Raw genomic sequence first — 15130 nt, forward strand, 5'->3', positions numbered from 1 at the left:
TCCAAGAACGTACTTGAGCGTCATTTTCTTGAGGGCATTCGGTATGACATTCACATATAGCAAATCCACCCCGTTCGACGCATGTTGCTCCAAAATAACAAGTCAATTCTTTGCACGTCGTCGGGGGCGACGTAGTCAGATCCGCTGTGGAATTTCAATTGAAATGAAATATGTCACTTAAATCCATTATCATTCATACCTGGTACGCACCCGTTCGGTCCTAAGACCTTGTCATGGCTGGTGCATACTGTGCATTTTTGGCCTTGCACCCCCGGGTTGCACACACATCTCCCCGTCATCTGCTCGCAATCGTCTCGCACGGAGCCGAACGTCGAACAACCGCACGCTATCAACACCAACATCGATGTTTCCTTCTGTTTTATCAACAAATAAGAGACTTACGGATGCAACCGTGATAGCCGGAGGAGATTTTCGGTAAACCCCAATATCCAGGTTCGCATCGATCACATTTGGCACCTCCTACGCCCGGTCTACACCGACACTGTTGCGTTTCGGGATCGCACGTGTCGGAATATGAGCCGAGTTTATTGCAGCCGCAGAGGGAAGGACATCCGGCGTGATTAGGGCCTTGGGCGGCGGTTTTTCCGTCAGGACAACACCCGTGCCAGCTATCCTCGCAGCTCTTTTGCTCTAAAAGGCCCTGGTCTGGAAAGAGGGTTTTGATTTGATCGCTGGCTGCCGATCGGCCGGAGGTTTACCTTTTGGACAACAACGGGAAAACCGCGTGGTTTGATGGCAGTAGCTGCCGGAAGGGCAATCTTGTCTTTTCGGGCCGCTTCCGCAATCTAATTCCTTTCCTGTGAGGGGGTCTGTTAATGGTTTTTCGCCATTGCATGGTTTTACCTCCATTCCTGCGTAGAAATTTGATTTGATCGTGTAATGGATAAATTAGACGTAATGAATGAAATTAGTATGGTGTTAATCAAACCTTGACAGAGATCGAGTGGCCTCAACCGCAACTCCTCCTGCCTTTGACACGCTTCCATCTTCATAGCGCAAAGCGAAGGATAGATTTGCAAATCGGAGGCGCATACTGGTTTCGAGGCAGAGACGAGTGCGGCACTGGCACAATCGAACTGACAGGTGCAACGTGGGAAGTTGTCTGGACCTAACTCGCACGTGGCTTCGAAATCGCAATGAATATCACGGCAGGCTTCTTTCTCGACCGTCGATAAGTCTGGAATTGTATTCTCCGGACCGACAGTGTCTAGATCCGTGCCCGGGCCGATGTTGTTAGTTTGAGCCGTGAAGGGGGAAAGAGTTGCTGGAGAGGATGTTAGATCGTTGTTAATGAGTTTCATTAGTCGGTTGCTCGGTAAAGGGAGTATAAAACAAGAACATGACAACTTGTGAGAACTTACTACTGAGAGATCCTGCTACTGGGAATTTCTCGCGACAGTCGCCATAGAACACTACGCTCAAGGGGGGAGAATTTGTCGGCTGTAAACACATCGCTTTCTGCAATTCGCACTCGTTGGGGAACGTCATCATGTTTGATGCACACACCGGCTCATCGCCGGAACCTTCGCAATTCGTCGGACATACGCATTTGCCCGCTTCGCATCTACCCCCGTATTTACATTCCACTCCCTGACATAGATCTGAAATTATCGACCTATTACTACCACCCGACTTTTTTATTAAATCTATTGTTTCCACAATTTTAATCAGAACAAAACAATTATTCCTCTCAGCAGGGCACCTCCATCAATAAAACCACCCCCTGCTGGCCGACTTCTCGATTAGACTTCCATCACACGTTTCATTAAAAGAGCCGACCCGCCACATCTTCATCTCAAAGAAACACAAATCTTTGTCCCCAAAAAATTAAACCCCACCGACGCGTGCAATGTTTTACGAATGGCATGGATTTGCGAAATTAATTAGTAATGTGAGGGTGGTTAACTTACCGCAGTTTCCCTTATACGCGACCAAAATGAACTGCTTCATTTTGCAAGAGGTCATGCGAAGTTCGCATTCGTTTGCGTAAGTCACTCCATCTGTTCCACAAACCGTTCCGTCGTTGAGCTTTAGGGAACAAATGTGTTTAACTATCATCTATACACTAGCCGGTAATATCTGAACAAGAACGGAATATAAATACACGATTTCAATAAATCGGAACGTGTTCCAAATCTACATGGGTTCATTTAAATAAAACTCTTTTTCATTACTGAAATTTCGCAAAGCTGACCGTCGTCAAGTTTAAACGGCGATTGTTAAAAGCTTTGAATTTATACTCCGCTATTGTGAGTTTGTTTTTTTTTTTGTACCTCAGGGTCCGTACATGACTTGGGGCAAACACAACGTCCCTCAGTTGCACTATCGCGCTCGCAAACGGAGTAAAAATCGCATTTTTTAGTCTCGCAACCGTCTGGAACAAATGAATGTGATTTGAAGTCTCTTCAAAATTATTTATTGGAAGCTCCAACACTTGTCAGCTTGGAATAAAAAATCATGTGCAAAATTTCGAGAGGATTTGTGGGTTTTAGTCGAGAAAATGCGTAAAAATAATGTTGGGAGCAAACGTATCCGACCGAGAGATGTAGATATTTCCTGGAAACATAAAACTGCGCCTTGGGGCACTTATATAATATACTGTGTCTGTTTATTTTGAAGACTAATATAAGACGTTACCCAATATAGCAGTAAGATATGAAACTTTAAACTTACTACAAGGACCGTCGTAAAGGACTGTAATATTGCGCGGATGCTTGCAAGCTTCCAGTCTTAGCTTACATTCGTTGCCATACGAAATACCGTCGGATCCACAGACGGGTTCGAATTCGGCCGGACAGACGGGACACTCGCAGTGGGCAACACCGAATCGTTCGACGCAGGTCGCTCCATTTTGACACTGGTACTCGCTACACGGGCCTTTCTCCCCGCAAACGCCACTGTAAGATATCTCAATAGTGGTCCGAGTCAGACAAGCCGTTCTTTTCAATTCGCATTCAGATGGGAAAGTTCGGCCGTCTTTCGAACAAACGGGCCTCATGATAGGCTCGCAAGACGGCGGGCATTGACAGCGGGCGATGCCGAATTTATTTATCGCACATTCCTCCCCTAAGGTGCACCGCACGCTCATGCACGGGTTTATGCCTGGAAGAAAGCGAGACGTTTTTTATTTTCGCGATGTTCGATTGTCCGGATGAGTCATTAAACCTGAGCTGCATTTTCCGCGATATATGATATGGAGGTTTTTCCGGGCCCTGCAGGCTTCCTGCCGCAGCGTGCACTCATTGGAGTAGGTTTTTCCGTCCGATCCGCAAACCGGAGTAAATTCTAAAGGACAACTGTCCCCACATCTACAAACAGGATTGCGATGTTCGTCCAACTGGCATACTTCGGGTTCTGCACATTCCACTCCGGCACAAGGATCTGGAGCAATTTAAAATAATGAATTAAGTGGCCGGAGAGGGTCAATTAAGCACATTTAATCGAATATTTACGAGGGAGATGCAACATTTAGTAGAGGACGATTTTCTAAAAGGACGATTAATCCCATTTCCGATCTGTAGTTTTTTCTTCGAATTTAATTATGTAATTGTGCACGACGGCGTAAACCGTTTTGTCTTAAAGCGATTGCCAGTTGCTCGCTGATGCGAGTCTTACTCTCGCAAAAGTTAAAATGAAAAAGTTGAAAAAATTTCCCAGCTATCTCAACTTCTATAAAAAAGTTTCGGCGCAACTTATACACTTTAAAGCATTTAAAATATCATTTTGTGTAGTATGTTTAGGCTGGCAGATTTCTTTCACATCTAAGCTCATTTTGTATTAAAAAAAGTTGGCTTATTAAAAGACTCTCACCGCACTTTCCGAGAAACTTGATGGTGATGTTTGTGTTGGAAGTGCAGGCGGCTTTTTGCAGCTCGCATTGGTTTCGATAGTCGATCCCGTCGCTTCCACAGACTGGACGCGAGGTGGTATGATCTCCATAGCTGGGGCATTTATCCGGACAGACACAGCTGGCATTGCGGCCATCAGGGGAAACCACACATCGAGCCCCAAAACCGCATTGCTTGTCTCTACATGGATCGTTTTGTTCTGAAATTCAGAAAAAAGTTCATGCATATCAATCGAATTCAGCTTAAACATGAACAAACTCCCATTCCAAACGAAGACTTCCTCCAGTCATGCGCACCAACTAACGGAGTTTAAAACTTTCAACTTACCCTTAGGGAATACGTAGCAACATAACGATATGTCAATGCGACTATTTAGAAGTATTAACAATGACAAGTAGTTTAGCTTTAGCTTGAGACTAGCCATTGGAATGGGAGAAATTTATCACAAGTTATTCCTGAGCGGATAATTCAAAAACTACTGACTAATTGGCTAATTAAGATTCTTGCCGAGCTAGTAACGAAATTTTTATTGTAAAAATGCCCCTCTTGGGTACAAGCCCTGTGATGTTGAAAAATTTTATTCCTGAAAAGTTGCTAGACTAGAGGCAAAACATGAGCAAAACTCCTGAAATATTGAAAGAGTTTCAGCGATAGTTTGGAGGAGGTGATGAAATGTATCAAAAGGTCTTATTCCAGCTTTATGTATAATGTAAACAGGTGCAAGAGGTGTGTGTCTGATTTAATTCGAGTGGTGTTATAAGGACTAGATCCCGAGATCCAGACACATTTCAGGACTTTGGTGCCACGATACTGTACGAAGTAATACGATCGATTACGAGGTAATGCGAACGCGCGAACACCACAGGGGTCTAAACGTCACTGAGGTAAGTATCCTGTGCTTCGGCTTTGAAACAGACTAACTTGCACTGCAGGTAGCGTTGACTGCACACAGCAGAGCAGGCGCCATATTGATTTTAAGCTCGCAAAGCTCCACAAGAGACTATGTCGCATAGGTGGCCAGCAACGTTTTGCTTTGTTCTGATAAATTTCTATAATCTACTACAAATTCTACCTGCTGCGGCTATCTGTCTTACTTTTAGACGCAAATAGGCTTTTTATACTGCCTTGCCACCAGTTTAATGCAATATTTCAAAAACGCTGTTAACACTCACTTGAAAACTTGCTCTTTTGATAGATGGCAACCAACAGAAGGTTTGCGACCCAACTTTCCCTCTGACAAAGCAAAAACATTAAAACTTTTTCCCGAACTTATGGGACCGAAATTAATAACTCCCAAATTATTAAGCCTGACTCGATACCAAAAAATGGATATTCGAGACAGCCTGTATAAGCAGGAGGCTCAAAGAGTTTTTAATAAATTTGTGCTCTGTAAAGTCAAGCAGAAATTCCATAAATTTAAATAACAAAACTGCCCGAAAAAAATGTTATGCTATCTGAAAGAAATGTGTTTATCCACATCGATTTGAATAAATGAGTTGGTAAATATTCAAGGAGTCTCCGCTCTGCACTTTATAATTACCATCTTCTCCAACTTTTTAATCTAAAATTAAGATGAGCAGCTAAATGAACATTTTCAAGACTGACATAATATGCAAGTCGAGCAGCTAATTAACGTAATATTGTCTTATGCGGTTCTTCGTTATCATAACCACATTCCACAATTGCAAAATGTTATAACAACGATAATTATATATAAATAAAATCCAGGAGATTAGTTTCCGCTAAAATAAACGAATCGCTCCTCTCCTCACTCCACCGTCGGAAACTTACAAGGAATTAGATTTCATCCGTGCGCTATTAAACTTTTCTAGACTCTTTTTTAACAAAAACATCAACTCCACTTTTCGCCGGTTAGCGTTATTTATACGTGAATAAGTCAGAAATTTAGTTAAAGCTCCTTTTTATCACTATTCAAGCATATTTCAAAGGAAGATTTAAAACTTTTGAGAAATAAGAAAAAGCGACAATGGCAAATTAAAAACAAAATCGAACAAAGTCATTGTATTGGAAATGAGTTGTCGAAAAGCGACAGGATATGATAAAATTACAGCCAAATGATTAAGAAGGGGAAATGGGAGCGAGGCAGCTGATTAAGCATTTGATGAAACTTACAAAGACAAAAAATACACAGAAATGGCAGGTGGTTGCAATCATTTCCGTATTAAAGTGAAGGAAAATCTGTTATTTGTATAAAGATCGGCATGAAAACGGCGGAATTAAACACTAAAAGACCATTTGCTTTGAAAGAAATCAAAGGGCTTGGAATTTAATTTCCGTTGCAACTCGATAAGGATCATACAGATCGCGATATAGTGTAAAAATTTCTGGGATTAAAAATTATCCTAGAACGAAAAACATTAATTTAGTTGATGGATTTCAGAGGCCGAGGATCTGTGTCAACAAAATATTTAATTTCTAGAGGAAAATATTTAATATGCAGAGAATGTTGCTTAACCAATTTTTCTTTTCCAGGTTATTTGTTTTGCGTTTTTGTGCATAAAACTGTTATTAGTTTGAGAAAAATGCTCGCGCGGCATAAATAGCAATTTTTGTGATTAATTGGAATCAATATGGCGAGCCATAAATCGCAAGTTTCTAATATGGAGCGGTTGCGGTAATATCAGCAGTTTGATAGAGTTCCGGCCGGTTAAATGTTTATATATAGGGAAATGTAAGAAGAGATAATTCCCTTCTAGGTCCTTTATAACGAGATAATATTTTTACGAGGTCACACGCTGGGCAGTAACTATCCATTTAAGGACCTGCGAGTCGAGAAATAGTGCCTGTTTAGTCTCGAGGGAAATGAGAGCCTCACATATTTGGCATTATCTCTAGAAAATATGTTCAAAACTCGGGGGATGGTCATCGTTATACTTTTTCATTTCATAATAAGATTACGTCCTTTGAATCTACCCTAATGAGTTTAAGACGTTATTACTTCTAAGAGGATTAACCAGAGCATTTTATATCTCAATTAAAGTTACGTGCATTGCGAGATTTATAATCACCATTTCATATCTCCGAACGAAACTTCCCGATGCGCAAAACTCGATAAAACTTGACAAATAATCGGCGACCGACGCGACATTACCGAATTAATTTTTAAGCGACTACAGGAAAACTAAATTTTGTGAAAATTTTATCGCCCTGACACGGCACGTACTTAACTCACATCACTGCCGTTTTGGAAGTAAGCTCATAAAAAATTCTGCAACTTTGTTCCCATTTCGAAAATGTTAAAACGCTGCGTAGAATTCGGGCCGCTTCACCTCTAATCCTCATTGTTAAATGGCTTTAGCTTTTATTTGGGTAATTGTGTGCGAGAATATCAATAATTCACCCTTTTCTTTCGGGATTTACATGGGTTTCTCTATTTTAACATGAAACGGATCGTGGATTAATCGTAGTTAATTTTAATTAAATAAAGCATGCCTCGTATTGAGGCTAATATTGTTAATTCGAACTTTTTGATAAGTGTGTTATTTAAAACCTGTGCTGACACTGTGCTGGAACGGTGCCAAATAAATGTATCTGGTTTGACAAATGCGAAAGAAAACTTTTTTCATTTCATATCGTTTAAAATACTGTCGGCGGAAGAATTTGATTAAAGTATAAAGTGAAATTTGCCAAGAAAATATTTGTTGAACACTGCAACTCACTTTAGTTGCTAGTTCGCGATTTTTATTCAGACTAGGAAAAAACCGTTTTAATTAAACTCGTTAAATATCAACACAAAGATTACGCTTTGTTTACAAAATACTAAACATATCTAACTTGTTTCATGCGATAATTTATATGGACATAACTAACAAACTTGCAACAATACAAAACAAAGTTTGACAATCACTAGGTGATAAAATGTTTTGTTTACTAAAGCGACACGAAGTACGGTTTCAGATTAACGAATAAAAAGTCGACGACTCAACGGCACGAGTTGTTATTTATAATGCGTGATTTAATATTCACGAGCAATTATTTACTCTTCATTCGGTTAGATTAAAGCAGAAATGTGGGATTTCATTTTCCTGAAACTCACAATCCGGGATTCATAGCGTTAATAGCTTCACATGAATAAATCTCTAATTTAAGTAAATAAAACGCCAGAAAAGGAACAGATTTAAAGCCACCAACTCAATTTTAATTCATTTACTTAAAAGATAAGAAAACGCTAACATTTTATAAGCATTTCTGTATCAAACTCTGGCAGCTTGCAAGTGTCTCATTCACAGCACCTAAATTAATTTTTTAGCTCCTCGAATTGAACAAGGAGCCGTGGCGGTGCAAAACGCGCACTTGTAAAATAATTACAAAATGGGCGTAAATTTTAAAAGGCAAATATTTGCCTGGTGCTGGACAGCAACTAAAATTTTAATTTAGGGGAGTGTGGCAGTGGTTGTCATTTCGTGTGTAAATCGATAGTCTTTTGATCCAGGAAGCAATTAATTCGTGCTAGAATTTGCATGGTCTTGTTATACAAGCAAATATTTTTTTGATAGTTCCATCCAAGCTGTTACATGCAAAATAAGCAAAACATGCCCGGTTTTAGTTGTCAAAATGTCGCTTACCGCATTCCCCATCATGTTTAACCCTGGTGTTAAGTCGAGCTTTGCAAGATGCCACACGAAGTTGACAGCGATTAGCGTAAGTCTTTCCATCAGTTCCGCAGACGAGGTCGACCTTCTGCTTGCAATGGGTTGGACATTGGCACATGGCCCTGCCGTCGGGGCCGGTGATGCACTGGGCCCCCCAAGCGCAGAATGTCTTCTCGCAGGGCTCTAAATCGAACGGTTAGGGTTAGTATCATGCAAATTTCATGTTAATTGGATGGTTAGTGGACGATTTAGAGTTATGACTTTGGAAATGTGAAATATCATCGCGTGAGATTCGATACGAAATTAACACACACATTCATCACATATTAATGCGATTCGTTTTAAAAATATATTCTAATGAGGTCAGCTGTATGGCATTTAGCGCATACATTATACTATATATCTACACAAATAAAGCATTTACATTTAACTGAAAGGAAAGTTAATTGCGCTTCGTTTCCTGCAAATGTTTCATTTGTTTGAAGAGCCCCATTGTAATGGTCAATTATTCAACGACAATTTATCGATAAAACATGGGTAATTTAATAACGCATTAGTAATTTACCACCTCAAATAACACACCAAATTGCCAAAACAACCAACAGATGTTTGATTCTCTTCTCCAATGCGCTATGGTTCCGAACAATAGATGTGAAATTTAAAAGTCAAACCTCGCATGCGTGAGCGACTGAAGGACATTTTTCCTTTAATTATCAGCAAACTAAAATTAACTGTATGGCACCTGAGGGAGTATTCTAAAGCCTTACAGAAACATATCGAATAAATTGTGAAACAGCGTTTTGCATCAGTTAAAGTTTTAAAAGCATTTGAGCTCATTTTGTTTTTTTGGTGGATGCGCCGGGATAATTCAAAACGTAATTACTTTAAACAATTATTGTACATTAGCAAAACAACAAAATATAAATAACGTTAGTTTATTTTGACAAAAACTGCGGCGTATGAAGTCAGAGTGATAAAAATTTCAAATTGCAATTATTGAAGTGGAGAGTTAATCATGTATAAACTGTATCAGTTAAAAACTAAAGCGGCAATCAGTTAAAAGTGGCCACTGCTGTACGTCAGTTTCGCATTTTTTTCGATAAATTTGCGCTAAATGTAATTAAGTTTCTGTGTGAGGTTTAGTTTGCTTAGGTAGTTAAAAATTCAGTTTAATAAATGATCCCCGAGAGAAGTTAATCTGGCCGTGACCACACTAATTTTCTTGCTTAACCCTCTATTGTTGAATCTATTTTATTTAAAGTGCTTGCCGTGATAAATCCCGTCGGTTGGCTTATAAATTATACATAAACATTTAGTACGAGGATATTAACGAATGTTTGCCGTGTTATTAAACAACTGTTAGTACTTGCGTTAATTATTTTAATATTTCCACGCAAATATGCAAATACGATTTTGGTACGCAACATTAATATCTCGGAGAAGCGCTTTGTCGTGCCGGAATTAAATATGAACGTTATTTATTAGAGAAAATATTTGTTTCCAGACGCCTGAAATGACGCGTGTCTATTCACCATGACATAAATGTCATTTAACAAGCATCAGCATGCTAGACATATCAACGCAGGTGAGTGGTATGTAGAGCTTGTGGAATTCCGAGATATGTCAAATTACAAGACTGTATTCAGGTATCTCCCTCTGGTGCCATGTGTCTTCATTCAAGATCCAATACGATTTTTGTCGAGATATTACTTTTAAAAATGCAATGTGACATAGCACACTTGATATTTTGGTAGAACACATGCATAATAAAAAAACAAAACAAAAATACATTGCTCTACCTCGTTCTGGCGTCAACTCTCGCTTCAAATATTTAAACGGACTCGACCCACAAACACTAAATTTAAAATCAAAACACGGCCACAACTATTGCAGTAAAATATTCGCTTCACAATTGGTGGATGCGCCGGGAAAAATCACACGCTTTAGACGGTTGCAAGTATAAACTAATTGATTTAAAAGTGAAAACTGGTAAATGTTGTGCCGAGTTAATCGACAATTGAAACTAGACGAAAATCGGTTTAATTTTTTCAATGACTGGTGTTAGTTGGCATTTTGTGGCCTCACTTTCAAAACTTTTAAATGCACCGCGAAAATAACAAACACTAGATGGTTGTAAGTCAACATTAATTGATTTATAAGTGAAAAACTGGAATAGGCTTGCGATAGTTTGGTGGATGCGCCAAACGTAGAACCAGACAAAAACAGGTTTAATTTTTGAATAAAGTGTTCTTGCATGATTGGTGTTTAGTTGGTATTTTGTGGCCTCACTTGATTAGCACTATTATGTGTTCATTATTGCAGAAAAGCTATTGATTTGCTGCATCATTTAGCTTGGAATGGTATGAGAGGGTTATCAGTGGGTTATGTAAGGGTGTCGGGAAGTTGTGGGTCCGTTCCCATTTATTGTCAGGGTTTTATTATTTGGCATTTTTATATGGTCAGTCATTCGAAAAAGCGAAAACCGCTTATTTTTGGAGTGGTGTATCGTCCGTATAAATTGGTTAGATCTCGAGTTTTCTTTATTCGTTATATTACGGTGCAGGGGTGGATCTGAACTTCCGCAATAAGAATTTTTTTCTATAATATCAGGAGTGGAAGAAATGGAAAATCCGGTCCTGTAGTCATTGTTATATCGGGAAATTGATCGAGTCTAGTGATTGATTTGCGGTTTAGTTTAGTTTGTGATTTAAAACAAAAATGTTTGGACAGATTTCATCGGAATTGAGATTGGCAGTGAACCAATTCTCTGTTGGAGTTTATTAGTGACCGATGTGTCGTCAATAAAGTGGCTCAAGCTCAGATTACAATATTTAATTAGAGCACTCAATGAAAACTTGACTGTAACTGTATTAATTAACTCGTTCAAACAATATTAAAGACTCTGAAGAGATAATTAATCTCATTAATAAATAGGAAGGATAAGACTATCAGAGCCTTAAGTTGGTTTTATTGGATTAGAGAACTTTGTTTTAGTTTAATAAATTTAGCCAATCAAGAGTTGGCGAATAATTCGTCGTTATTGGTAAGAATCGTGGCGATGGAAGTTTCTTATTTCTTTCGAAAAGTAGCGCATAATTTTATCGCCGCTTGGCTTGAAGACGGGCGCCCTGGTCGTGACCAGCATTAATATTAAATTTCGTGCATAAAAATAAAAACAGTTCAAAAAAGGAAATTGATATAAGATATCAAAGAAATTTAATAAACCATCGGGATTTAAACGAATTTTTTCTTCTCTTCCCTGATTTAATAATCCCACCCCTCGTTGTTTTTCAGTACGCAAAGCGATGCATTTCCCAGAAAATCCACATACTCCCCATACCTGAACAGAGGGTCGTCTGTGATTAATTAAACGCACGTCTCACCATATATCAAAAGCTTCTGTATACTAAAATACCGCATGTTTCCCTGATGAGACATTTCGTGACGCTAACACTTCAAGTAATTCCCGATAGTTCGGCTACACACACACACCTCCCCATTTAAACAGCATACAAAACAGATTTACGAGTCAAACCCAATCGATATTTTAACAAGTGAGCACTTGCTGAAAACGTTACAACAAAAAATTATAATATCATTTATCATCGTAATTTATTCGTTATTCGCCCTGGATGAGAAGACTCGCCAAAACTGACAACAACCCTCATGACGGTTGTGTATGCGACGATGAATACGAATATGAAATATAGATCTAGCGACCCAGATAAATGTACCAGCTGTGAACTTATACCCTTAAAATTTATCAATTGAAAACTACCCCCGCTAAAATAGATATACGATTCCAATAAATCTTAGCCACCATTCGCAAAATTACCATCCCGAGATGAATCTCGACAAAATTATGGAGATTTTTCACCACGCGCCTCCAAACAACCCTTATACAGTGTGTTTTTACCCAAACACGCTATTATTTATTTCATTAATAATTATTTCCGCGTGGGGTTTAATTTTTTGTATTTTCTGTTCAAAGGCTGCCGCTTTTTTATCGGGAGCCGCGAGATGTATTTTCATTAGGAAAGTTTGTAGTTTGGAAGTAATGCTCGTAGTTTTGCGTCTTTTTTCCACATGGTATGATATTCCTTTGACGCAATTAGAATTTTCGATAAATTCGCTTTGATTCGAAGGAATGTAATCGGATCGAGAAAATCCATTCCAGAGGCATTTTTTCATCTACTTGATCAGAGTAACCCACATCACATACCTCATTACCTTTATAAAGATAAGTGAAAGAGAACGAGAAAACGCAAAGCTATTCTTGATCCAGTTGGCTGCTCGGTATCACCAGTCCAATTACTGACAAACCAATTAGATTTAACTGGCCGTACCTGTAAGTCACTAAGCTTCGCAATCAGGCTGGTATTTGGCGTTATTTGGAGAGAAATTCACCACCGGGACACTTTAGCGATGCAGTCGTTTTACTTTTCCGGCTAACGATCAAAACACAGAGTGAGTATTGATGTTTCTCGCATTTAATTAATAAATAACTGGCTACATAATTTATTAATTACTGAAAATGAGTATCAGGAGCTGCGCCAATGGCCTCCATACACGAATATTTAACAAAATTGTGAATTATGAAAAATTCTTGTGAAAGTTTATTAATCATGCGGAATGTCGTGGTGACCTTTTCGGGGCTGGACAGCAAAAAATGTGGCGAGCCTGCTTCGGAGATCACTCATTTGGTTTGCGAAAAGTTTGGAGATTCTTGAGGAGTTTGGCGTGATATTTCGGTATTAGAAATCAATAGTAACATGTTGGTGTGAATGTAATATATGAAATTTATTAGTCGACAGTTCGACAAGTCATTTGTCGCAGATTTCATTAAACAACTTAATGAGCAAAGAATGTTGTCGAAGGTGCGAGAATGTCACACTCTACTAAATTTGGAGGAAATTTATGGACCGGGGAGAGGTAGATCCGCTTAGTTCTGCGCCTTGTCTAACTTACATGTCTATAAATCTTTATAATTTGCCAGGGAATAGTGTAGCATTCACATCCATTCCAACTTACCAGCTCGCTAGTGCTGAATGTGACGTAATACATCACTCCACTCTTTACACATAAAAACACCTTTACTCCCGGGATTACACAAAATTTATTCAAATTATTCTAATAGCGACATCATTCCGTCATAAAAGCCGTGATACTACTCCATCTCTCCTACTATTTACAACTAACCAAAACTAATGATTTTCTTCGTTCTTACACTCTCTCTTATTCCCTGCGAGCAAATTTGAATAATGATACATAAACCTCCCGCTTTTAAAAATTAAAATATTATTTCTGATGTTCTTTCCCGGTTTTCCATGTTTTCTCTTTAGGACCACTATCATCCATTTTATCCGCGAGCTTTTGTCATTTAATATTTCATTGCTGGATCTTCTTGTCGGCTGCAGGCTGCTACTTTTTATTAAGTGGTCAAATATTTTTTCCTAATTTTTCATGCCGCCCCTAAATCAATTCAATTTTTCGGCCGGTTTTACCGAAACTTGTCAAAAATTTCTAATTAACTTTAGACGGCACGGTAATAGTCTCTATAATAATAAAAAAGTGTGTTGCTTTTCGTTTATGAGAAATTCCTTTAGCCGGCTTTTCCATTTTCCTTTATAATACAATCATAAAATTGTGGGAGTATTAAAATCGTTTTCGATTTCGGTTTCTGTTTCGTTTTCTGTGAGCGTAGAGCTAGAACAGAGCCCGTATATCCCGTGAGATTTTCTAAGTGTCAAGTTTCAGTAAGATGGGCAAAATACAAATAAATTTTCCTAATCACGTATTTTGCAGTTTGGCAAGTTTTCGTTTGTGTTTTTCGAGTAAATATTATATCAGATCGAGTTGAGTATTTGTTGAACGTTCACGTATTCAATATAAATTTTAAGCAACAAAAATGTCGAGCCGTGACTGAAATGCGAATGTCGAAATTTTTGTTTCCCCAATTCGGAATTAACACGGGGTGTGTATATGAAAAGTTAGTGTGTAACGATGGGAGTTTGGTTTAATTTCGTGAATAATGGAGAAAATTGAGTGTTTGTTCCCGGTTGTCAGTATCAGATATTAGTGGTCGAGGACGAAATAATGTAAGCAGATATTTCATTTTGTGAATCGGTCTTTGATGTAGCGGCATTAGTTTTCGCGTGGACAGAATTCCGATGAAATAATTTAATTTTTGCGGCGTATTTACCAGGAACAATAGGATTTAATTAGAAAATCACTCGGGGAGCCATGCAGCTGAAAGCATTTTGTTTAGCTGTTAAAACATGCCAATCAGGCGCGAGTCCAGTTAATGACAGGTGAATTACACTTTGTTGAATGATACGATACAGGACCCTTCACACTTCAGCTTAACACGCCCTCATCAGGTTCACAACCAAAGCACACACATACAAACCGTTATATTTTGAACGCTAATTATAACTTGAATATATTATCAAAGCTTTATGTGTTTAGGATCCCGGATCCCTACAAATTTATTTCCCCACCTTACAATGTATATACATTTTACCGCATAAAATGAAAATCACTCTCAATTTACACCCCAAAACGACCACCGAAACTTTCGCTCACATCCCGTTTTATCCCACATGACAAAGTTCAAGCGCTGCATCTCGGTCACGACATTTCTACAAA

The 15130-nt window shown here is 38.7% G+C and overlaps 1 protein-coding gene across 16 annotated transcripts in view; it reads right to left on the reverse strand.

Moving 5' to 3' along the window:
- The window catches only part of LOC100141763 (agrin), a 100371-nt gene that overhangs the window by 6510 nt on the left and 78731 nt on the right, over positions 1-15130 (reverse strand). For 9 of the 16 annotated variants that reach the window (XM_015980397.2, XM_015980393.2, XM_015980395.2 and 6 more), the window contains 12 exons: positions 8456-8665; positions 3832-4068; positions 3187-3402; positions 2695-3123; positions 2295-2395; positions 1932-2049; positions 1383-1622; positions 950-1285; positions 720-872; positions 403-666; positions 200-346; positions 14-144 (listed from right to left, as the gene is read on the reverse strand). In XM_015980397.2, coding sequence (XP_015835883.1) covers positions 14-144; positions 200-346; positions 403-666; positions 720-872; positions 950-1285; positions 1383-1622; positions 1932-2049; positions 2295-2395; positions 2695-3123; positions 3187-3402; positions 3832-4068; positions 8456-8665 — 2582 coding nt within the window. Of the gene's footprint in view, positions 1-13; positions 145-199; positions 347-402; positions 667-719; positions 873-949; positions 1286-1382; positions 1623-1931; positions 2050-2294; positions 2396-2694; positions 3124-3186; positions 3403-3831; positions 4069-4196; positions 4756-8455; positions 8666-15130 lie in introns of those variants that run through there. The other 7 variants (XM_064359279.1, XM_015980404.2, XM_015980402.2 and 4 more) reach the window with 3 other exon arrangements.

Source organism: Tribolium castaneum, chromosome 10 (assembly GCF_031307605.1).
Source record: "Tribolium castaneum strain GA2 chromosome 10, icTriCast1.1, whole genome shotgun sequence".
NCBI classification, from domain to species: Eukaryota; Metazoa; Arthropoda; class Insecta; order Coleoptera; family Tenebrionidae; genus Tribolium; species Tribolium castaneum.